This window comes from Capra hircus, chromosome 7 (genome assembly GCF_001704415.2).
Source record: "Capra hircus breed San Clemente chromosome 7, ASM170441v1, whole genome shotgun sequence".
NCBI classification, from domain to species: Eukaryota; Metazoa; Chordata; class Mammalia; order Artiodactyla; family Bovidae; genus Capra; species Capra hircus.
This window is the reverse complement of record NC_030814.1, coordinates 38,956,842-38,980,301: the sequence shown is the minus strand read 5'-3', so window position 1 is coordinate 38,980,301 and position 23,460 is coordinate 38,956,842. Positions and strand designations below refer to the sequence as shown.

Sequence of the window (23,460 nt, the reverse complement as noted above, 5' to 3'; positions counted from 1 at the left end):
GGATGTTCACTGACCCCTTACAACTGTAAACAAAGCAGACATGGTCTCTGCACTGGGAAAATCACAACAGAACCACCCCCTGGATGGAAAACACTTCTTTTCCTTTTACAGAGCAGGGTTGCAGGAACAAAGAGACAAAATCTCTAGTTTCCAGAACTGATTGGTGGGCTTGCATCTCTAAAAATGTTTTGTCTCATGCTCTATACCTCTGCAACACCCAACTCCTCCCTCATTCCCCAAAATGCTCCGAAGGTTTTCCTGACATCCTCCAACCTCTCTTTTTGTCCTTTTTATCCTCTTAATGAATTATTCCTCCTCCAACCAACTAACTCAGATATCTTCTTAGCGAAGATCTACCAAACAGGTCGAACTGCTTGTTTGTTCTTGATATAAAAAGAAAAGAATGGAGTGCTTCTTCCTTTCGGCTCAGTAGTGCCTTCCTTCATCCCCAGTCTCCCAGCCTTCGCCTCTAGCCTGTGAGCTCATGAGGATGGAGGAAGGCAGGGACTGTTTCTTATTAGGTGTCCTGTACCCAGCTATTGTCATAAGGCCTGTCACATATTATTATTGTCTCTAATGTGCATTAAATATTATGTGCCAAGCCTGTGGGTCCTTGTCTTCTAGTTTATATCATTTTCTGCCAAAAAACTGAAGAGGGAGTAACCACTGTTTTGTTGTTGTTCAGTTGCTACGTTGTGTCTGACTCTTTGCGATCCTATGGACTACAACATGCCACGTTTCTCTGTCCTTTACTATCTCCCGGAGATTGTTCAAATTCGTGTCCATTGAGGCAGTGATGTTATCCAACCACCTCATTCTCTGTCACCCCCTTCTCCTTTTCCTTCAATCTTTCCCAGCATCAAGGTCTTTTCCCATGAATTCACTCTTCACATCAGGTGACCAAAGTATTGGAGCTTTAGTTTCAGCATCAGTCCTTCCAATGAATATTCAGGGTTGATTTCCTTTAGGACTGATTGGTTTGATCTCCTTGCAGTCCAAGGGACTCTAAAGAGTCTTCTCCAACACCACAGTTCAAAAGCATCAATTCTTCAGCACTTAGCTTTCTTTATAGACCAACTCTCGCATCCATCATGACTACTGGAAAAACCATAGCTTTGACTAAATGGACCTTTGTTGGCAAAGTAATGTCTCTGCTTTTTAATACTCTGTCTAGGTTTGTCATAGCTTTCCTCCCAAGGAGCAAGTGTTTTTTAATTTTGTGGCTGCAGTCACCAGCCACAGTGATTTGGGAGCCCAAAAAAATAAAATCGGTCTTTACTTCCACTTTTTCCCCATCTATTTGCCATGAAGTGATGAGACTGGATGTCATGATCATAATTTTTTTAATGTTGAGTTTCAAGCCAGCTTTCTTCACTCTCCTCTTTCGCTTCATCAAGAGGCTCTTTAGTTCTTCATTTTCTGCTATTACAGTGGTATCATCTGCATATCTGAGGTTGTTGATATTTCTTCCAGCAATCTTGATTCCACCTTGTGATTCATCCAGTTCAGTTCAGTTGCTCAGTCATGTCTGACTGTGACCCCATGGACTACAGCATGCTGGGCTTCCCTGTCCATCACCAACTCCCGGAGCTTACTCAAACTCATGTCCATCGAGTCAGTAATGCCATCCAACCACCTCATTCTCTATTGTCCCCTTCTCCTCTCACCTTCAATCTTTCCCAGCATCAGGGTCTTTTCTAGTGAGTCCATTCTTTGCATCAGGTGGCCAAAGTACTGGAGTTTCAGCTTCAGTATCAGTCCTTCCAATGAATATTCAGGACTGATTTCCTTTAGAGTAGACTGGTTGAATCTCCTTGCAGTCCAAGGGAGTCTCAAGTCTTCTCCAACACCACAGTTCAAAAGCATCAATTCTTCGGCACTCAGCTTTCTTTATAGTCCAACTCTCACATCCACACATGACTACTGAAAAAACCATAGTTTTGACTAGACAGACCTTTGTTGACAAAGTAGTGCTTTTTAATATGCTGTCTAGGTTGGTCATAGCTTTTCTTTGAAGGAGTAAGCGTCTTTTAATTTAATGACTGCAGTCACCATCTGCAGTGATTTTGGAGCCCCCAAAATAAAATCTGTCACTGTTTCCATTGTTTCCCCATCTATTTGCCATGAAGTGATGGGACCAGATGCTATGATCTTAGTTTTCTGAATGTTGAGTTTTAAGCCAATTTTTCACTCTCCTCTTTCACTTTCATCAAGAGGCTCTTTAGGTCTTTTTCACTTTCTGCCATAAAGGTAGTGTCATGTGCATATCTGAGGTTATTGATATTTCTCCCGGCATTCTTGATTCCAGCTTGTGTTTCATCCAGCCTGGCATTTCTCATGATGTACTCTGCAGAGAAGTTAAATAAGCAGGGTGACAATATACAGCCTTGACGTACTCCATTCCCGATTTGGAACCAGACTGTTGTTCCATGTCCAGTTCTAACTGTTGCTTCTTGACCAGCATACAGATGTCTCAGGAGACAGGTCAGGTGGTCTGTTATTCCCACCTCTTTAAGAATTTTCCATAGTTTGTTATGATCCACACAGTCAGAGGCTTTGGCGTTGTCAATAAAGCAGAAGTAGATGTTTTTCTGGAAGTCTCTTGCTTTTTCTATGACCCAACGGATGCTGGCAATTTGATCTCTGGTTCCTCTACCTTTTCTAAATCCAGCCTTGAACATCTCTAAGTTCATGGTTCACATACTATTGAAGCCTGGCTTGTAGAATTTTGAGCATTATTTTGCTAGTGTGTGAGATGAATGCAATTGTGCAGGAGTTTGAGCATTCTTTGGCGTTGCCTTTCTTTGGGATTGGAATGAAAACTGATCTTTTCCAGTCCTGTGGCCACTACTGAGTTTTCCAAATTTGCTGGCATATTGAGTGCAGCACTTTCACAGCATCATCTTTTAGGATTTGAAATAGCTCAACTGGAATTCCATCACCTCCATTAGCTTTGTTTGTAGTGATGCTTTCTAAGGCCCACTTCACATTCCAGGATGTCTGGCGCTAGGTGAGTGATCACACCATTGTGATTATCTGGGTCATGAAGATCTTTCTTGTATAGTTCTCTTCTGTGTATTCTTGCCACCTCTTCTTAATATCTTCTGCTTCTGTTAGGTCCATACCATTTCTGTCCTTTATTGTTCCCATTTTTGAATGAAATGTTCCCTTGGCTCCATCCCAATTTTTACATATGAGGTACATTTATATATTAAGCTTAGAAGCATTAAGTAATTTGTCCCAATGTCACACAGCTAGTCAAATGGCAGAGCTAGAATTAGGATTCAAATAATCAAATCATCCACCTAGAGCATTTCTCACAGCATATAGCACCTAATAAGCATGTAATCAATAAAGGCTAGCTACTAGAACTATCATCTAAAGTTGGACAGCTAGTAAAAAAACTTGACATTGTAATGTGTCTGTTGAATTTATTTACTTTCTTAGTTTTGCTCTGAAATTTACAGCGTATCACAGCAGAATTTAACAGGACTTCTTAAAGATCATAAGACCTAACCACTTAGCTTTTTGAAGGTCTTACTGTATTTTAAAAAATAAAAGATATAAAAAGGTTTCTAAAATTCTGATGTATTTTTAATATTTACTTTTGGCATATTAAAACTTTTGATTTACACAAAAATATAACTGTATGTATAACCTCATTCAGACACAAATTCAAAAAGCAAATGTTATACCCTTCGTGAAAAAGTCACTTCCAGCTTTCTCTGCAGTAGGGTCTGTGAATTATAGAAAACTAATATTCTGCTGTTATCCTTGGTTATGTATCTGGCTACCTTAAAGGGATTCTGTATTCCTAGTGGGCAATGCTTGGGGTCTAATTAATATTCAGTAAACATCTCTTGAATGAATGTATAGGCCAACAGTTCGCTTTTGGTTCCAGGACTGCTTAACACTCTCAAATATTATTGAGGACCACAAAAAGCTTTTGTTTATGTGGGTTCTACCTATAACTGAAAATACTGTAATATCAGTTTATTAATTCACTTAAAATAACAATATGCCCATTATATGCTAACATAAACAATCTTTCAATAGATAAGTTTTCCAAAACAAAAAAATGTACATATAGTGAAGAGTGGCATTGTCTTACATTTTTGCAAATCTCTAGCTTAATAAAAGACACCTGGATTCTCGTTGCTCCTGCGCTCAATCCATTGCGCTATCACAGGACACATCCTCTGGAAAAATCCATTGTACATTCATGAGAGGAGTATAAAATGAAAAGTGAAAGTGAAGTCGCTCAGTCGTGTCCGACTGTTTGCGACCCCATGGACTGTAGCCCACCAGGTTTCTCCGTCCATGGAATTTTCCAGGCATGAGTACTGGAGTGGGTTGCCATTTAACAACTTATCAACACTGTTTTGATCTAGCTGTAGACCCCTTTCGACAAAAAAAAAAAAAAACACTTTGAGAAACATTAGAGGGAAAACTATTTCTGAACAAGATTCATGCTTTAGGACTCTTCTGTACACAGCACAGCTGGCATCTGAGAGGTCAGAGCTGAGAAGTAAAAGGAACACTATAGAAACAGCCTTTCTCTTTTCCTTTTTTTCTCCAGAGCCCGCGGAGTCTCGCCGTAACCCAAGATGGCAACCATCGCACATTTTCAGTCCGTACAGTGACGTGATAGAGCGACAGTGCCGCACCCTCTCCGTGAGGTTTTACTACATTTCCCAGGATGCTTTGCCAAAGACGACGCTATTGGCCGGCGCCGACGGAAGAGCACCTGACTGAGCGGAAGTAGAGATCTCAGAGGCGAGGAAGGTGAGGACGAGAGGAACCGTGAAACCGTGAGTAGCCACATGGGTCTCTAGTCTTGGCGCTGAGGGACACAGCTAGGGGAGGAACGTTTGGGAAGTGTGAGGGTGGCCCTCCTTAACTCAGGAGCCTCAGACTCCTGTGTTCTTATACTAGGCCTGGGACCGGGGAAAAACAAAACGTTGCTGTGGAGGCAAAGTCTCCGTATTAAAATCGTACTGTTTTAAGTTTTCTTGGTACGAGATAGGGGCGAGTTCGGGTTCTGTCGCAACCCAAGGGTCGGCGTGATTTTACTGCGACCGGAAGAGTGAAGCTGCTGACGGTCTGACTCAGCTTCTACAGTACTAGTTCTCAATTGGCTGCACCTGAAAGTCACCTGGGATGCCGTTTTAAAACTACAGATGCCCTGGCTTCACGCCAGACCAGTAAATCAGAATCTGCGGAGTATACAATCTGGTCAGCAAGACTTGCTAAAGCGTTTTGAGTGTTAACGTTGTGCATCCAGGGTTAAGAACCACGCTTTTCATGGCTAATTCTGACCCCTTAGGGAATCCTGATTAGGGCTACCTGAGCCAAGGCCTCCCTTCCACTGTAACCTGCGTGGGCAGTATCACATGCAAGTGGGTGAAGTTGATGATTGCTCTGTTGACACGGATTATATTTTGAACTCTACCAGAAACTTGTTTTTGAGCTTCCTGCGGTGGTGCTGGAAGTTATTTACGACCTAGTTATTCAATCTGAAGAAAAATAAGAAACGCATCGTTTTTCTTGCCATTGTTTTCGCTTCTGCCAATTTTTTGCAACCCTGAAAAACTAGGAGCAGTAGAAGATGAAAGAATCACGTTAAAAGCGGTGTGTCCTATTGGCTTGTAAGAAATTCTGAAAAGGGTAGCAGTTAGAATTACATTTGGCATTATTTGTGGGCTTATGAAAGCCTTTATATATGAATATATAATTGAATCAATGAAAAGAAGTTCGGATGTGATTTGAATTTTGATGCAGAAGTTTGTTGAAATGTGATAGTTAGGATTGGATAGGCAGGTAGATAGCATTACCTAACCTATTTTCTCTTTAGCAGTTTCAGCTTCACCTCCCTCACTGATTCAGCATGGGGGAAAAGTCGGAGGACTGTAGGGTTCCAGAGGATCTGTTGACTGGTTTGAAAGTTACAGATCCCCAGGAAGCAGAGTGTGTTAACCCTCCAGTATCCAGTGGCAAAGAGCATCATTCCCAGAGCGAACTGCTCAAGGATGTCGACGCCCAGCCCCAGGAAGACCAGGGGGAGGAGGAGTGCTTTCATGACGCCAGTGCCTCATTTGAGTCGGAGGAGCCGCGAGCGGAGAAGATTGAGAACAAACCTGAGGATGATATGAATTCCTCTGAACTAGATGAAGAATATCTAATGGAACTGGAGAAGAACATGCCAGATGAAGAGAAAAAGGTAAATATTCTATTTGGTGTGCATGATTTGCCACGTAAACTTTTTTAAAGTGCTAAATTTGATTGATACTACTGTCATAGATTGCATCATTTGTGGTAAAGAGTGACTGGCCCGTCTGTGTCCTTATTGCTTTAGTAATGATGGATCTGAGATAAATCAGTGACGTGGTGGGGCTGCATTGAGTGTGTCTGCTTAGCAAAGAAGTTTCCACTTTTTTCTGTGAACTTTGGGTTCTTATGTTCATCTTGTGTAATTATTTCTTATATATATGCCTTTTAGCTTTTTTAAATGGCCTTATTGATGGTTGGCTGCTGAAATTCCTGTCGTGCATATTTGTTGGTCAGACTTTAGAATTTGGTATGCTGCCTGTTTGTTAATCCTTCGTTAGCAGAAAATGACTGCCTGAATATCTTGGTGTTGATTCGCTTACAGAGGGCAGTGACTGGGACCTGTGTCATTTACATTTTATTTTGTTCTTGAGGAACAGAATTGTGTGTGATAGTAGCTCATTTGTTACGCACCAGTAATATGCCAGCCACTAAGCTTAAAATGTTGCTTGTGTTTTCATTTAATCTTTACAACATGCCTACAACTACCTCCAGCAGAAACTGTTAGTATCTCCATAAGATAGCAGCTTAGGATAGTACAGTAACTTGCCTGAAATCACATATTAAGCAGTAGAACTGTTTCTCAAACCCAGATCTTTTTGATTCCAAAAGTAAAATATAATGCAGAATTTAATAACAAAAACAACTGTCTTTTGCAAAGCAGATGCACTAATAAAATGTATACTGTCCTGCTACTCTGCCCCTGGGCTAGTGACTGAGCAAGCATTTATTTTGGGAGACAGAGGCTTGGTGTCTTCTATATATTCTTTCTTCTGATCTCATAAGCAAGGTGGCTTAAAGAGTTACTGTAACATCTGAGTTTGTCTGCAGAGAATATAAGTGAGATTTGTAGCTTATGCCTCTGAAGCACTCACTCACTGAACAGGTTATGATGCATTGGTGACGGGCTGAGATGGTAAACATGCAGTGTAATAATGGAAGGGGGGATGTAGCAGGAAGTGAGAAGCATCTTAGGCACTTTTCATTATCAGATCTTCTGGTTTTAACATGCATGTTTTAGCTTTTGTGCTAATGTGTGCCACTAGAGGAGAACGATAAAGGGCAAAAATGAGCCAAGGTCATAAACTGCCTTCAGCAGAAACGGCTCAGAAAATTATATCAAGTACTATTCAATAACATTAGAGAAATGATTTTCCAGAAAGTGTTTGGCTCAATTTTCGTAACACTGGTGTAGATATGAAATGACTATGTTAAAATATCAGCAATGCTGTTCTGATACCTTAACGTAGTTTGCCCTGCTATAGTGAATTTTCTCCAGTGCCATTGGTTTGGCAGTTGCGTGATTTGTTACATACTATACTTCCCATTCTCATTAAAGCAAAACATTTTTTGTCTCCTGGCCAGAAAATTTTAAGTTCTATAAATATTAGAAATAATTATTTTTATTGCTTATAAATCAAATATTCTAAATAGCAGAATACTTTTTAAACTTTTTTCCTTTTAAAAATTAAGATATAATTTACATGTTGTAAAACTTTAAGTTATAATGTATACTACTCACACTGAGTTTTGACAACTGTGTATACCTGTGTAACTCACATCAGTTGTAGTATTAGCTTTCTTTTATGCTGCTTTGATAAATATCTTTGTGAAATTAGTATTAGGAAATCAGCTAAACAGATGAAGAAATGTCTCTTTGTTGCACATAAGGTTTAGTTTTATAGGTCATTGGGAAAAGGATATGTTTAAGCTTGATTCTTTTAAAGTAGACACAGTTCAGATAATTCAACAACAAAAATAAACACAAAGGGCCACATGGGAAGACTTTCAGTCTCAGTAATAATTTTTAAATGCAAATTAAAACATACGTCATTTCTCAGATCCAAGCATTGTTTGGATGTTGACAAGAAAAGGAAGTAGGAACTGATGTACTAACAGTGAGAGTTTGAATTGCTACATCATTTCTATGGTGTACAGATAGCAAATTTTTATATGAGCATTTCTTTAGATCAGGGCTACCATGGAACCTTCTGCAGTGATGGGAATGTTCTATATCTCCATTGTCCAATATGGTAGCCACTGGCTACTACATTTTAACAGTCATCTGGCCATAAAGCAGTTAAAATGTGGCTAGTGCAGCTGACAAAATGAATTTGAAAACTATTTTTAAAATTTTAGTTAATTTAAATGGTCGCACATGGCTGGTGAGTCCCATAAAGACACGTTGCAGGATCATTCATAATTTCAGAAAACTAGGACTAATGTTGAACAGAGGGTATTACTTTAAACAGTTTTGGCATATTTATGTGTGGTGTACAACGTAGTCATTAAAAAGAGATAAATCTTATATTGACATGGATTAATGCCTGAATGTTAAATGAATTAAGCAGGTGTTATAATATGATTTATAATAAATATGTATTTGGTGTTTATCCCGTTCCTGACACAGAGTTCCTAAGACCTCTGACATTTCCTAAGTGAAAAGAGATGAAGGTTTGTTATTCATAGCAAGGCTCTTTCAACCACATCTGAGTTAATGAGATTACTTTGGGAAAACCCCTAAGGATGAGGTCTGGTTGTCAGTTTGGGGCTCTCAGCTCCACCCCACCTCTGGGGAGGGAAGAGATGCTGAAGGTTGAATTAATCACTAATGATCAGTGATTAATCAATCATGCTTACTTAATGAAAGCTCCATAAAACCCCTACAGGTTGGGGTTCAGAGAGCTTCAGAGTTGGTGAGCACCTATAGATGCTGAGAGGATTCACATCCATAGAGCCTGGAAGCTCAGTGCCCCTTCACACAAACCTTGCCTTACGCATCTCTTCCAGAGTTATATCCTGTAAAATAAAGTGATAATCTAATAAGTGAACTCTTTTTCTGAGTTCTCTGAGCCCCTCTAGCAAATTAGTTGAACCTGAGGAGGTTGTCGTGGAAGCTGTCCCTTTATAGCCAGTGGGTCAAAAGCAGAGCTGGCAGCAACAGCGTGGATGGACCTGAGTGAAAAAAGCAGAGAAAGACAAATACTGTATAATACCACTTGTGTGCGGAGTCTAAAAGATAAAGCAACTGGTGACTATAGCAAAAAAGAAACAGACTTGCAGATAAAGGAAACAAACCAGTGGTTACCAGTAGGGAGAGGGAAGAACGGAGGGGCAGTATAGGGGTAGAGAAGTAAGAGGCACAAACTCCTGTGTATAAAATAAACTATGGGGATATGGCTAATATTTTGTAATAATTAGAAGTGGAATATAACCTTTACGATCATGGATCACTGTGGTGTACACCTTTATGTATAACATATAATATTGTGCATCAACTATAGTTTAAAATATATATATATACATACAAACAGGACCCCCCCAAAAAAAAAAAACAAAAACAGCCCTGACAACCTGGACTTGCAGTTGGCATCTGAAATGTGGATGGAGCCAGTCTTGTGGAACTCAGCCTGTAAGCTTTGGGGTCTGGCACTGTCTCCAAGTAGATAGTGACATAATTGAGTTAAAGTGTAGGACCCTGGCTGGTATCCACTGTAGAGCTGGAGTTGCTTGGTGAGGGAGAAACTTCTACACATGTTCTACATGAGCATTGAGAGTAGAAGAGACATGCAGATGTTTTCTTTATCAGAGGTTAGAGAACAGTCCGGAGAAGGCAATGGCACCCCACTCCAGTACTCTTGCCTGGAAAATCCCATGGACAGAGGAGCCTGGTGGACTGCAGTCCATGGGGTCCCGACTGAGCGACTTCACTTTCACCTTTCACTTTCACGCATTGGAGAAGGAAATGGCAACCCACTCCAGTGTTCTCGCCTGGAGAATCCCAGGGATGGCAGAACCTGGTGGGCTGCCGTCTATGGGGTCGCAGAGTCGGACACGACTGAAGCGACTTAGCAGCAGCAGCATAGAACAGTCAGTGATTCCATTTAAGTTAAAAACCTGTGTGAAATTAGTTTATACATAAAAATATGTTTATACAGGAATGCTTGGAAGGGTATACACCAAATTATAAAAAGTGAGTAGCTCTGAAGGATGTCATTATTGGAAAATTTTCATTTATCTTTAATACAAATTTATAATGTTTGCAGGATTTTTTTTATGGTAAGCATATGTTACATTTATGACCAACATCAAAAAAAAGTAACTCCAATTTGAATATATAAATAAATAAATTTTCTATTCTTTATAACCAGGGCAGACTTTTTACTAAAATAAGTACATAAAGCTCACCTTTGGGGATTTGGGAAAGATTTACTATCATAGGATCTGTGTGTTGCCAAACGTATCAGGTATCAATAGCTGAAGTCTGTTATTCAAGCTGACTTGACTTGCCCTATGGCTGAGGAGAAGATCCCGGCTCAAGTGAGTGCGAGTTCCCAGCAGAACTCGTAGATTAGGAGTAATGGAGAAGGGAGGCAGTTGAGGTTTGGTTAAAACCGGCAGAATCTCTACAAGAAAGCTGTGTCTGTCTGTCTGTCTGTCTGTCTGTCTGTCTGTCTGTCTGTCTGTCTGTCTGTTTCAGCAGCTATCTTGAGTATTTGTGAAAACTTAAATGTAGACATGACTACCCAGAGGGATGGGATTTTTAACTCACATTTGAGATGTACTAGATTTGCAAAGCAAATGAATGATTTTTAAAGGCTTGATTGAGGTGGGCTTACCTGGTAGCAGATGAAAATTATTACTATAATAATATTATGATACAAAGATGCTTATAGTTTGGGAAACTATGGAATATATTTCTTTGTGGTAGTATTGATGTAAGAGAATCATTTTTGTGGGCTGCTTATCAAAGTGGAGTTCTCTGGGTGTTCTTATGCACACACTAAAATTCAAAGACCACGGTCTTGGAACCTTGCACACTGTCTTCCTTCATTAAGTAGCTGAGTAAGTAAGGTTTTCTCTCTCCCGTGAGGGCCAGTAATTGGTCTTACAGATATCAGAGATTTTATCATTCATTTATTCAAGAAATATTTGCATTTCTTCCACATGCCACGCATTGTTTGAGACATTCAGGAATACAGTGGTGAATAAAACACTCATCTCTCATATTCTAGTTGGGAGGTATGGGTGGAGGTGAGGGGAGTGATGAAAAATGCATGGGGCCTGGAGGGGTGGGCGGGACTACTTTATTTTTTTTAATTGGAATATAATTGTTTTACAATATCGTATTCGTTTCTGCAATACAACAACATGAATCAGCCATGTGTATATATGCATCCCCTTTCTCTAGACCCTCCCTCCCACCCCCACCCCACCTCTCTAGTCGTCACAGAGCACCAAGCTGAGCTCCCTGTGCCATGCAGCAGCTTCCCGCTAGCCGTCTGTCTGATACATGGTGATGCACGCATGTCCGTGCTGCTCTCCCCGTTCGGCCCACCCTCTCCTTTCCCCTCTGTGTCCGTAAGTCCGTTCTGTATGTCTGCATCTCTGTTCCTGCCCTGCAGGTAGGTTCATCTGCACCATTTTTATAGATTGCATATATGTGTGTTAATATATGGTGTTTCTCTCTCTCTAATGTACTTCACTCTCTGTTACAGATGCTAGGTCCATCCACATCACTACAGCTGACTCATTTTCACTCCTTTTTATAGCTGAGTAATATTCCATTTTGTACCTGTACCACGTCTTTTTTATACATTCATCTGTCGGTGAACATCTATCTAGGTTGCTTCATGTAGGCAGGACTACTTTAAATTGGTTGGTCAGGGAAGACCTCTCTGGGGACGTGCCATTTTAGGAAAGACTGCGGGGGAAAAGGAGTCAAGTGTGTGATGATCTGATGGGAAAATATTCCATATAAAGGGAGCACTTAGTGTGAAGGTTGTACGGTAGCTGTAACTTGATATATTTTTGGCATGGGCTTCCCTGGTGCCTCAGATGATAAGGAATCTGCCTGCAATGCGGGAGACCTGGGTTCTGTCCCTGGGTCAGGAAAATCCCCTGGAGAAAGGAATGGCCACCCCCTCTAGTATTCTTGCTTGGGGAATCTCATGAACAGAGGAGCCTGGCGGGCTACAGTTTATGAGCGTGCAAGGAGTGCAAGGCCCGGGAGCTGGAGCAAAGTGATTAAGCAAGAGAATGGGGTGATGAAGTAAGAGAGAGTCTGATGATGGAACACCTTGAGAGCCGTGAGTAGGGAATTTGAATTTTTTTTCCGAGTACACAGATGGAAAACGGGAAATTTTAAGCCAGAGAAAAGATGAAAGTTATTAACCTTTTATTGAGAGTATTCTGTTGGTCATGGGGACAGGGATGAGGCAGAACACTTAGACCAGTTAGGGCCTAATCTGTAGCCTGTGAAAGATGATGGTAGCTTGAACTGTGAACTGAGTGCAGATAAGTGAGTACTTCAGGATACATTTTGGAGGAGGAGTTGATGAGACATACTGGCTTCCTTTGGGAGGGCTGGACAGAGGAATAAGCACGATTCCTTGGCTTTGGCTACTGGGTAGCTGGTGATGCCCATTAGAAATAGGCAGATGGTGGAGGGCTTTTTGAGTTTGTCAGGTCTCTGGTGGCTTCATTTTTGTGTGCAAATGAAAAAGGTTTTTAATTTTAAGCCGGAGTGCAGATTGCATCCTTTTAATGGATTTGCTCCCTGTTGCCAGTTGTTTGCGCATCGAATTCATTTACAAAAAGTCTGTTGCTTGGTGAGCATGGACTCAGAGCATGTTGTTTCTGCGATTTTAAAACATTTTCCTTAGGTTCTGTAACTATAAAGGATTGTCTTTTCCTTTAGGGCTGTTTAATCTTTAACCAGGAATAGTTACTGGTTTAGTGCTGAAGTTCTTTATCAGTCTTTCCCCCGTCACTCCCATATTTCTTAAATCACACATTACTTTATCCTTTTGATTTCCATGTATCTGCTGCCTCGTTGCATAATTTTTTTAAAAATATGATTTGTTTTATTTGTTTGTCTGTGGGTGGTCTTAGTTTCTGCATGTCGGATCTAGTTCTCTGACTTGGGATTGAACTCAGGCCCCCTGTATCGGGAGCCCCGAGTCTTATCCATTGGACCACCAGGGAACTCCCCGTTGCATTGTTTTCATAATCTTATCAGTGTTGTTGTAATCCTGGGCATGGTTACCAGAAACCGTTCTCTTGGTTGCTTCCAGAAAGCTTTCAGTAACTCAGTGCCCTGCATATTCTGTTAACCTCATGAGAAAACCCCTTCTGATTTGTTCTTTCCCTTTTATCTCATTTCTAATGTGCATTCTTTTGAACTAAGGTTGCCATATTTATTAATTTCATAGCGTTTGCCATTATTAAGTTTAATGAATGCTACTGACAAGTGATTAAATCCTAGAATTTAAGAACTGGAAAGGGACCTTAGATTTCTGATCCTGATTTTAAAACAGGGGAAGTAAGGGTCATTTACTCTAAAACTTTTGGAAGTTATTTGCTGATGAAAGAGTTAAAATGGAGTTCGGTGTTTCTTTTGTTTACTAAGGAAGATCTCATTGTGTAGATCATTGGTTCTCAAACTGAATTGTGTCTGAGAATCACAGGAAATTTACTTACCATGCAAAGCCCTGAGAAGTGTCTGCTACCACAAAATTGTGAGGTAGCAGCCAGGAATCTCCTTTGTTAACAATTGAAGTAAGCTGATTAACAGCATTGTGTTCATTTCAGGTGTGCAGCATAGTGATTCAGTTGTTCAGTTCAGTCGCTCAGTCGTGTCCGACTCTTTGCGACCCCATGAACCGCAGTGCCAAACCTCCCTGTCCATCACCAACTCCCAGAGTCCACCCAAACCCATGTCCATTGAGTCTGATGCCATCCAACCATCTTATCCTCTGTTGTCCCCTTCTCCTCCTGCCCCCAATCTTTCCCAGCATCAGGTCTTTTCAAATGAGTCAGCTCTTCGCATCAGATGGCCAAAGCATTGGAGTTTCAGCTTCAGCATCAGTCCTTCCAATGAATATTCAGGACTGATTTCCTTTAGGATGGACTAGTTGGATCTCCTTGTAGTCCAAGGGACTATCAAGAGTCTTCTCCAACACCACAGTTCAAAAGCATCAGTTCGATTCAGTTGTACTTTTTCTCAATTATGTTTCTTAATAGGTTATTACAAGATATTGAATGTAGTTCCCTGTGCTATACAATAAATCCTTGTGGCTTATTTTCCGTGTCATTTTGGTTCAGGTAGAACTGTGACTGCACTTTGGGAGACAGAGAGCTCGATGGATGGAGATGACTAAGCTTCCAAAACAAGAAGTATTGACTAATCAGTATACTGACTCCATCTAACATCAGAAGAGCTTGCTAATAGGATATATATATATATATATATATATATATATATATATATATTTTTTTTTTTTTTACCCTGATCTTGTGCTCAGGGTTCTAAAAGATTAAAAGAGCTGGACAGAATTTAAGCAGTACCAAAATAAGAAAATTTATTTCTGTTGAATTGAGTTTTGGGAGATGGGATTTTCTGAGTTAAGAAACAGGAAACTGTTTCCAAGATCAGTTGTCTTTCCTCAGAAGGACAAGGCTTAGTGAGAGGTTCTAACTACAGCTTCAATCTAGAGATTCTCCCTCCAAGCTCCTAGTAGACTAATAAAAGTGACTTGTGGAAAGAGCAAATGTGTGAAGCAAATGTCTTATTTCAAAGAAAACAAAACTGAAGCTTCTGTTTCCTTCTTAATGATAAGCCATTCCCTTCGGGATAATTTGTAGGTCAGTGGATTAGCACTTTCAGTGTAGGGTTTCCTCTTCCCATCTAAATAGGGCTGAGGCAGAAAGTTTTGTTGTCTGTGCTTCTACTTTCCAGCCCTTCAGCAAGTATGTAACTTTTTTTATCCCTCTTTTTCAGCCAGATAAGATTGATCTTTGCTTACTGTGCTTTAAAAGTTAGTACTTTCTTATTTTGTAGCAATTACTTTACAAAGCTGCAGGGGGAAGCAGAGAGCTGCTGATAGATTTACAATGTGGAAATTAATCTGCGGATAGTGAACCTCTTGTTTTTCTCCCTGTTGTCTATAAACACATATTCACTACAGAATTATTTAATTAAGAGAAGTTTTTTTTAATGTACTTAATGCAAGTTTTTATCATTTAATAATGATAGATGGGATATACACTTGTAAGTTCCAAGTCAAGCTTATTGTATTTATGTTTTGTTCACTGACCTGAAGTATAGGAAATATCCCTAGCCAGCCACTGCATCGAGAGAGTCTCTGGTGGAGAAGTGGTTGTTTTGTGATTAAGGGAACGGTTGAACACCTTCTGATATTTTTTCCAGGTTACACCAGTATCTAAAATTGTGTCAGTTGAAATTCTGTAGGATTCTGAGTTACAGAAAGCCATTCCCTATACTGAGCTTAAAGAGGAAGTCACCTGTTTTTTCCCAGTAGTTATAGATTTTTACATTTAGATCTGCAGTCCAGTTGGAGTTTATTCTTGTGTGTGGTGTGACATAGAAATCCAAATTTTTCACTTTCCAAATAACTACCAACTTGTCCCAGGACTGTTTCAAAATGTCCATCTTTGCCTCGAAGATCTCGTTATATTTTAGTGTCAACTGAGTTTGTTTCCTTTCCCAAATGCTTACCTTCTTCCTGTTTGTCAGATTATCACATAAATTTAGGTTATAGTGGCATTAGAACCTCATTTAGACTCAGATTGGATTACCAGAGATTTGAGTAGTAATAAAATAAAATAACTGGAGAATTATTTTAAAAGTATAAAAGCGTGCTGTGGAGATGGCTTTCTGCAGTATAATATTTCAGTTCTTTCATAAAGGACTGTGCCCCATGTCATGTGAAATTATTTTACCCTATGACCCAAGAAAATAATTTCCTAGAAAACAGAATAAAAGATCCCATGTATCTGTATGTTTGTAAGGGCAAAGAATAAGGGAGACCTGAGTTCAGTCCCTGGGTTGGGAAGATTCCCTGGAGAAGGGAAATGCTACCCACTCCAGTATTCTGGCCTGGAGAATTCCATGGACTGTGTAGTCTGCGGGGTCGCAAAGAGTTGGACATGACTGAGTGACTTTCACTTTCAAAGAACAAGTACTTGCAGATTGAATTCATCCATCTTCAAGGAATCCATTTTGCCAGCTTACTGGAAAATGAACTTGGATTACCTGTAGAAGAAAAACCCAAGACCAGTGGTACAAGTCCCTGATTCACAGTGAGGTAGAGGTTTATTTTTAACACAGGTCTCAGAATCTTTATAGATCAGGTCTCTGTGACTTGATGACATGTTCTGAAGTAGTATCATCTTCCTTTCAGGTGCCCTAATTCTTGGTAGCAAGGGAATTTAAAGTCACTTTTTCTTTAGGACAGTGAAACATGTATGCTCTGTGCTTATTACCTTTCTGCAGCAGCTTCTGTGTCTGGCTCAGTTATTTCTTCCTGCAAACAATTTTTTATTTTCATACAGTGAAAGACAATATACTCTTGTAGTTAAAAGCATGAAGAGTTAGACAGATCTGTTCTAGTTCCATCATTTAACTTGGTATGCTGCTACTGCTAAGTCACTTCAGTCGTGTCCGACTCTGTGCGACCCCATAGACGGCAGCCCACCAGGCTCCCCCGTCCCTGGGATTCTCCAGGCAAGAACACTGGAGTGGGTTGCCATTTCCTTCTCCGATGCATGAAAGTAAAAAGTCAAAGTGAAGTCGCTCAGTCGTGTCCGACCCTCAGCGACCCCATGGACTACAGCCTACCAGTCTCCTCCATCCATGGGATTTTCCAGGCAGGAGTACTGGAGTGGGGTGCCATTGCCTTCTCCAATAATACTACCTTTCTCACAAAGTTGTTGTAAGGATTAAATGACTAGCACATGAAAACAATCAGGAAGTGTTAGTTGTTAGCTAAGTTGTAGCTAAAATTCAATGTGAGTGTAGACTGCAAAATACTTAGGGGTCTAGAGCAACCTCTAAGATCTCTTGAGTCCTTTTTGGACACGTTTCTCACAAGGTGGCAAGCATAAGTGAATATTTCAAATTTTTAGAATTATGTTAACCTGAGTTAATAATACATAAATTATTCTTCAAGTTAATTTATGAAGAACAGATTGAGTGTTTGCTGGGGGATGTGTGACTGGGGTGAGAAAGAAGGTATTACAAATTTGGAAGGGACACCTGGGAAGCTTCTGAGGTTCTGGCCGTTTGTCCCCTTTATGTATTTTATAACTCTACTTTTAGGTGCATATCCATTTTTATAGCTATTATATTTTCCTAACGACTCTCTTATTATCATGACATGTTCCTTCTTTGTCTCTAGCAATATTTCTTGTTTTTAAAACTATTTAGTCTGATACTTCTGTAGGCACTACTATAGACAATATTTTCATCCTCCCAAAATTTATATCTTAGAAGCTTACTCCCAATGTGATGGAATTAAGAAATGGAGCCTTGGGGAAATGATTAGGTCGTGAGAGTGGAGTACTCATGAATGAGATTTGTGCCCTAATAAGAGATCTAAGAGCCCTTGACCATTCTGCCACATGAGGCTATAGTGAGAAGACCCTTAGGATCCAGAGAGCAGGCACTCACCAGATATTGAATCTGCCAGCCCCTTAATCTTAGACTTCCAGCCTTCAGAATGCTTGTTGGTTATAAGCCACCCAGTCTTTGATACTTATGTGATAGCAGCCCAAACTAAGACATCCACTCTATTTTATGGTTACTGATTCATATATTTTTGATATCCTTAAACTTTCACCCTGTTTGCATGTTTGAATCTGAAGTGTGTCTTAGAGACAGCATGTGATTGGATCTTCTTAATTTCAGTGTGACAGTCTCTGCCATTTCATTAGTGTTTAGTCCATTCACATTATGCTTATTGACATGGTTAAATTTATATCAGACATTTTGTCTTCTATACATCTCATGTCTTTTTTATTCCTTTTTCTTTTACTGTAGTCTTTTGTGTTAATTTTTTTACTGTACCATTTTAATATTTCTGATTTCTTAGCCGTCTGTTTCTTAGCTATATTTTCTTGAAAGTGAAAGTTGCTCAGTCATGTCCAACTCTTTGCAACTCCATACAGTCCATGGAAATGTGCAGGCCAGAATACTGGAGTGGGTAGCCTTTCCCTCCTCCAGGGGATCCTCCCAACCCAGGGATCGAACCCAGGTCTCCCACATCGCAGGCAGTTCTTTACCAGCTGAGCCACAAGGGAAGCCCTAAAGAGAAAATAACGTGTTTATAGAGCATTTGGTGTATTTCCCATTTATAATGCCCTTCTTCAGGAACTTTTACTGTCCGGTGTCATCTTTCTGTCCAAAGGACTTCCTTTAGTATGTCTTGTAAGGCAGGTATGATAGCAGCAAACTCTGTCTTTATCTGTGAATGTCCTTATTTAGCCTTTGTTTTGAGGTATGGTTTTCTTAAATATTTAATTCTTGATTGACAGTCTTTTTTCTTTTACCATTTTGAATGTGTCATTGTACTGCCTCTGCCCTTCATTGTTGCTGGTGAGAAATCAGATGTTGACAGTTTTGTTGTTTCCCTATACTTAATAAGTTGTTTTTATCTTGTTGCTTTCAGATTTTGTCTTTGAGCAGATTTGACTCTGGTGTCTCTAAGAGATGGATCTATGTACTTGGGGTTCACTGAGCTTCTCAGATCTTTAGATTAACTCTTTTCGTCACAGTTTTGAGATTTTTAGTCACTTTTTCAAATACCTGTTCTCTCCTCATTTCTGGAACTCTAATCACATGTATTGTGACAGGTCCATTTTTTTTTTCCATCTTTTTTTTCCCAGCCTTAGTTCTTCAGATTGGATGTCTATTGTTCTAACTTCAAGTTTACTTAATCCTTATGCTAATGCAGGTCTGCTGAGCCCATCTGTGAATATTTTATTTCAGTTATTGACTCTTCCATCTTTGTTTTCATTTTGTTTCTCTTTGTAAATAATGTCTGTCCTTTTTCATGGTTCTGTTTTTTTAAATCATTGTCATCATGCTCATTTAAGTTTTTAAACATACTCCTTTTAGTTTTTTTCAACAAATTATATATAAATGTTTTTATTTTTTATCATCTTAAAATTTTAAAAATTTATATTGGAGTGCAGTTGATTTATAATTTGGTTAGTGCGTATATACAGCAAAGTGAATCAGTTACGTGTGTGTGTGTGCGTGTGTGTATCTCCATTCATTTTCAAATTATTTTCTCATATATGTCACCACAGAATATTGAGTAGAGTTCCCTGTGCTGTAGTCAGTCTTTATTAGTTATCTATTTTGTATTTAGTAGTGTGTGTATGTTATTCCTAATCTCCCAATTTATCACTTGCCTGTGTTTTTCCTTTGGTAACCATAGTTTGATTTTGAGATTGGTAGGTCTATTCTATTTTGTAAGTAGGTTCATTTGTATCATTTTTTTTTATTAGATTTCACATATCAGTGATTTCATATGATATTTGTCTGACTTAACTTCACTTAATATAATCTTTTGATGATGGCCATTCTGACCAGTGTGAAGTGATATCTCATTGTAGTTTTGATTTGCATTTCTCTAGTAATTAGTGATGTTGAGCATCTTTTCATGTGCTCTTTGGCTATCTGTATATCTTCTTTAGAAAAAAGTCTGTTTATATATTTCACCCGTTTTTGATTGGGTTGTTTGGGGTTTGTGTGTGTGTGGTTTTTTTTTTTTTTTTTTGAATTGCATGAATTGTTTGTATGTTTTGGAGATTAACCCCTTGTCAATTGCATTGATTAAAAATATTCTCATTCTCTGAGTTGTCTTTTCATTTTGTTTATGATTTCCTTTGCTGTGGAAAACTTAGTTTAATTAGGTCTCATTTGTTTATTTTTGTTTTTATTTTCGTTACTGTAGGAAGTGGATCAAAAAAGATACTGCTATGACTTATGTTGAGCCTATGTTTTCCTCTAAGAGTTTCATAGTTTCCAGCCTTAGTTTTAGTCTTTAATCCTTTTCATTTTTGTCTATGGTGTTAGGGAGGGTTCTAATTTCCACTTTTTTGCATATAGCTGTCCAGTTTTCCTAGCACACTTATTGAAGAGACCATGTTTCCTGCATTGTATAGTCTTGCCTCCTTTATCACAGATTAGTTGAAAATAGGTGCGTGGGTTTATCTCTAGGTTTTCTGTCCTGTTGCCCTGATCTTTATTTCTGTTTTTGTGCCCATACTACATTGTTTTGATGACTGTAGTTTTGTAATGTATTCTGCAGTCGGGGAGCCTGATTCCTCTAACTCCCATTTTTCTTTCTCATTATTGCTTTGGCTATTCAGGGTCATTTGTGTTTCCATACAAATTCCTAAAATTTTTGTTCTAATTCTGTGAAAAATGTCATCAGTAATTTGATAGGGATTGCATTGAATCTGTAGATTGCTTTGGATAGTATAGTCATTTTGACAGTATTGACTCTTCCAATCCAACAACACTATATATTTTTCCATCTATGGCATCTTTGATTTCTTTCATCAGCATCTTGTAGTTTTCTGAGTACAGGTCTTTTTGCCTCCTCAGGTAGGTTTATTACTAGGTATTTTATTCTTGATGTGATGGTAAATGGGATTGTTTCCTTAATTCTCTTTCTGATCTTTTGTTGTTTATAGAAATGCAACAGATTTCTGTATATTAATTTTGTATCCTGTGACTTTACCAGATTCCTTGAGGAGCTCTAATAGTTTTCTGATGGCATCTTTAGGATTTGCTGTGGATAGTATCATGTCATGTACAAACAATGACAATTTTACTTCTTATCCAATTTGAATTTCTTTTATTTCCTTTTCTTCTCTGATTGCCATGGCTAGGACATCCAAAACTCTGTTGCATAGAAATGGAAAGAGTAGACGTGCTTGTCCCTGATCTTAGAAGGCATGGCGTGTGTGTGCTATCCTGTCTAACTCTTTGCCCTCCCATGGGCTGTCCCTGTCATACTCCTCTCTCCGTGGGATTTTCCAGGCAAGAAATAAGAGTGGTTTGCCATTTCCTTCTCCAGGGGCTCTTCATGACCCAGAGATCAAACCTGCATCTCCTGCATTGACAGGCAGATTTTTTACCACTTGTGCCATCTGAATGATCTAAATTTTTCACCATTGAGAGTGATGTTAGCTGTGGGTTTGTCATATATGGCCTTCATTTTGCTGAGATGGGTTCTCTCTGTACCTGCTTTCTGGAGATTTTGTTTTTTTTTTAATGATAAATGAGTTTTTGAATTTTGTCAAATTCTCTTTCTGCGTCTATTGAGATGACCATGTGGTTTTTCTTCTTCAGTTTGTTAATGTGGTGTGTCACACTGATTGATTAGCATATGTTGAAGAACCCTTGCATCCCTGGGGTAAATCCCATTTGATCATGGTGTATGATCCTTCTAATGTATTGTTGGATTTGTTTGCTAATGTTTTGTTAAGGATTTTTGCATCTGTGTTCATCAGTGATATTGGCCAGTAATTTTCTCCTTTTTGTGGTGCCTTGTCTGGATTTGGTATTAGAATAATGGTGGACTCCTAGAATGAGCTTAGGGGTGTTCCTTCCTCTGCAGTTTTTTGGAAACATTTCAGAAGGATAGGTGTTAACTCTTCTCTCAATGTTTGATAGAATTTGCCTGTCAACATTTGTTGCAAGTGTTTTGATCACAGTTTCAATATCAATACTTATGATTGATATGGTCATATTTTCTGTTTGTTGTTCAGTCTTGGAAGATTGTACCTTTCTAAGAATTTATGATCTTTTGTATTTCATTGATGTCTATTGTAACTTCTTTGTCATCTCTAACTTTATTGTTTTGAGCCTTCTGCCTTTTTGTATTGGTAAGTCTAGCTGAAGATTTATCAATTACAGCTTTTCAGAGAACCAGCTTTTATTTTTGTTGATAATTTTCCTTTGTTTTCTTCATCTCTATTTCATTTGCCTGCTCTGATCTTTATATCTTTCCTTCTACTAACTTTGGATTTTGTTTGTTCTTCTTTCTTTAGGCGTAAAGCTATGTTTGATATTTTTTGTGTTTCCTAAGGTAAGATTGCATTGCCATAAACTTCCCTCTTAGAACTGCTTTTGCTGCATATCATAGGTTTTGGGTCGTCATGCTTTCGTTATAATTTGTGTGTAGGTATTTTTTTATTTCCTCTCTGATTTCTTCAGTGAGCTACTGGTAGTTCAGTGTCAAATTGTTTAGTGGCCACATGTTTGATTTTTTTTCTTTACAGTTTTTTTTTTCTGTAATTTATTTTTAATCTCATAGTGTTGTGGTCAGAAAAGATGCTTGATATGACTTCAGTTTTCTTAAATTTACTGAAGCTTAATTTCTGGCCCAAGACGTGACATATCCTGGAGAATGTCCCATGTGCACTTGAGAAGAAAGTATATTCTGCTTTTGGATGAGTTTTTCTATGAATATCAATTGTCTATCTCGCTTAATGTGTCATTTAAGGCCTGTGTTTCCTTATTGATTTTCTGTCCGGATGATCTGTCCATTAGTGTTAGTGGGATGTTAAAGTCCCCCACTATTACTGTCAGTTTCCCCTTTTATGACTGTTAGCATTTGCCTTACATATTGAGGTGCATCTAGGTTCAGTGTATATATATTTATAGTTGTTACATCATCTTCTTGGATCGACCCCTTGATCATTACATAGTGTCCTTCCTTGTCTCTTGTAACAGTCTTTTTTAAAAAAGCCTGTTTTATCTGATGTGAGTATTGCTACTTCAGCTTTCTTTTGGTTCTATTTGCACAGAATACATTTTTCCATCCCCTCACTTTCAGTCTGTATGTGTCCCTGGATCTGAAGTGGGTCTCTTAGAGGCAGCCTGTGCACACGTCTCATTTTTGTATATACTCAGGTGTTGTAAATCTTTTCGTTGGAGCATTTAATCTATTTACATTTACGGTAATTATCTATCTGAATTCTTAACTACCATTTTGTGGATCATTTTCAACTTGATTTTGTTAGGTCTTTTTTTCCCCCTTCCCCTTTTGTTCTTTTGTGACTTGAGGATTATCTTTATTTAGTGTTGTGTTTCCTTTTTTGTGTGTGTTGTAGTTTTTTGGTTTGTAGTTCCCCTGAGGTTATGATATAGCAGTCTATATCAGATCAGTTCAGTTCAGTTGCTCAGTCATATCTGACTCTTTGCAACCCCGTGGACTGCAGCACCCAGGCCTCCCTGTCCATCACCAGCTCCCGGAGTTTACTTAGACTCACGTCCATTGAGTTGGTGATGCCGTCCAACCATCTCATCCT

The 23,460-nt window shown here is 39.0% G+C and overlaps 1 protein-coding gene across 2 annotated transcripts in view; it reads left to right on the top strand.

Moving 5' to 3' along the window:
- The window catches only part of TTC1 (tetratricopeptide repeat domain 1), a 49,506-nt gene continuing 30,776 nt past the window's right edge, over window positions 4,731-23,460 (top strand). Inside the window, exons 1-2 of one of the 2 annotated variants that reach the window (XM_005683240.3) lie at window positions 4,731-4,811; window positions 5,858-6,220. In XM_005683240.3, the coding sequence (XP_005683297.1) occupies window positions 5,888-6,220 (333 nt within the window). In that variant the 5' untranslated portion in view covers window positions 4,731-4,811; window positions 5,858-5,887. Of the gene's footprint in view, window positions 4,812-5,854; window positions 6,221-23,460 lie in introns of both variants that reach the window. The other variant, XM_018050094.1, reaches the window with a different exon arrangement.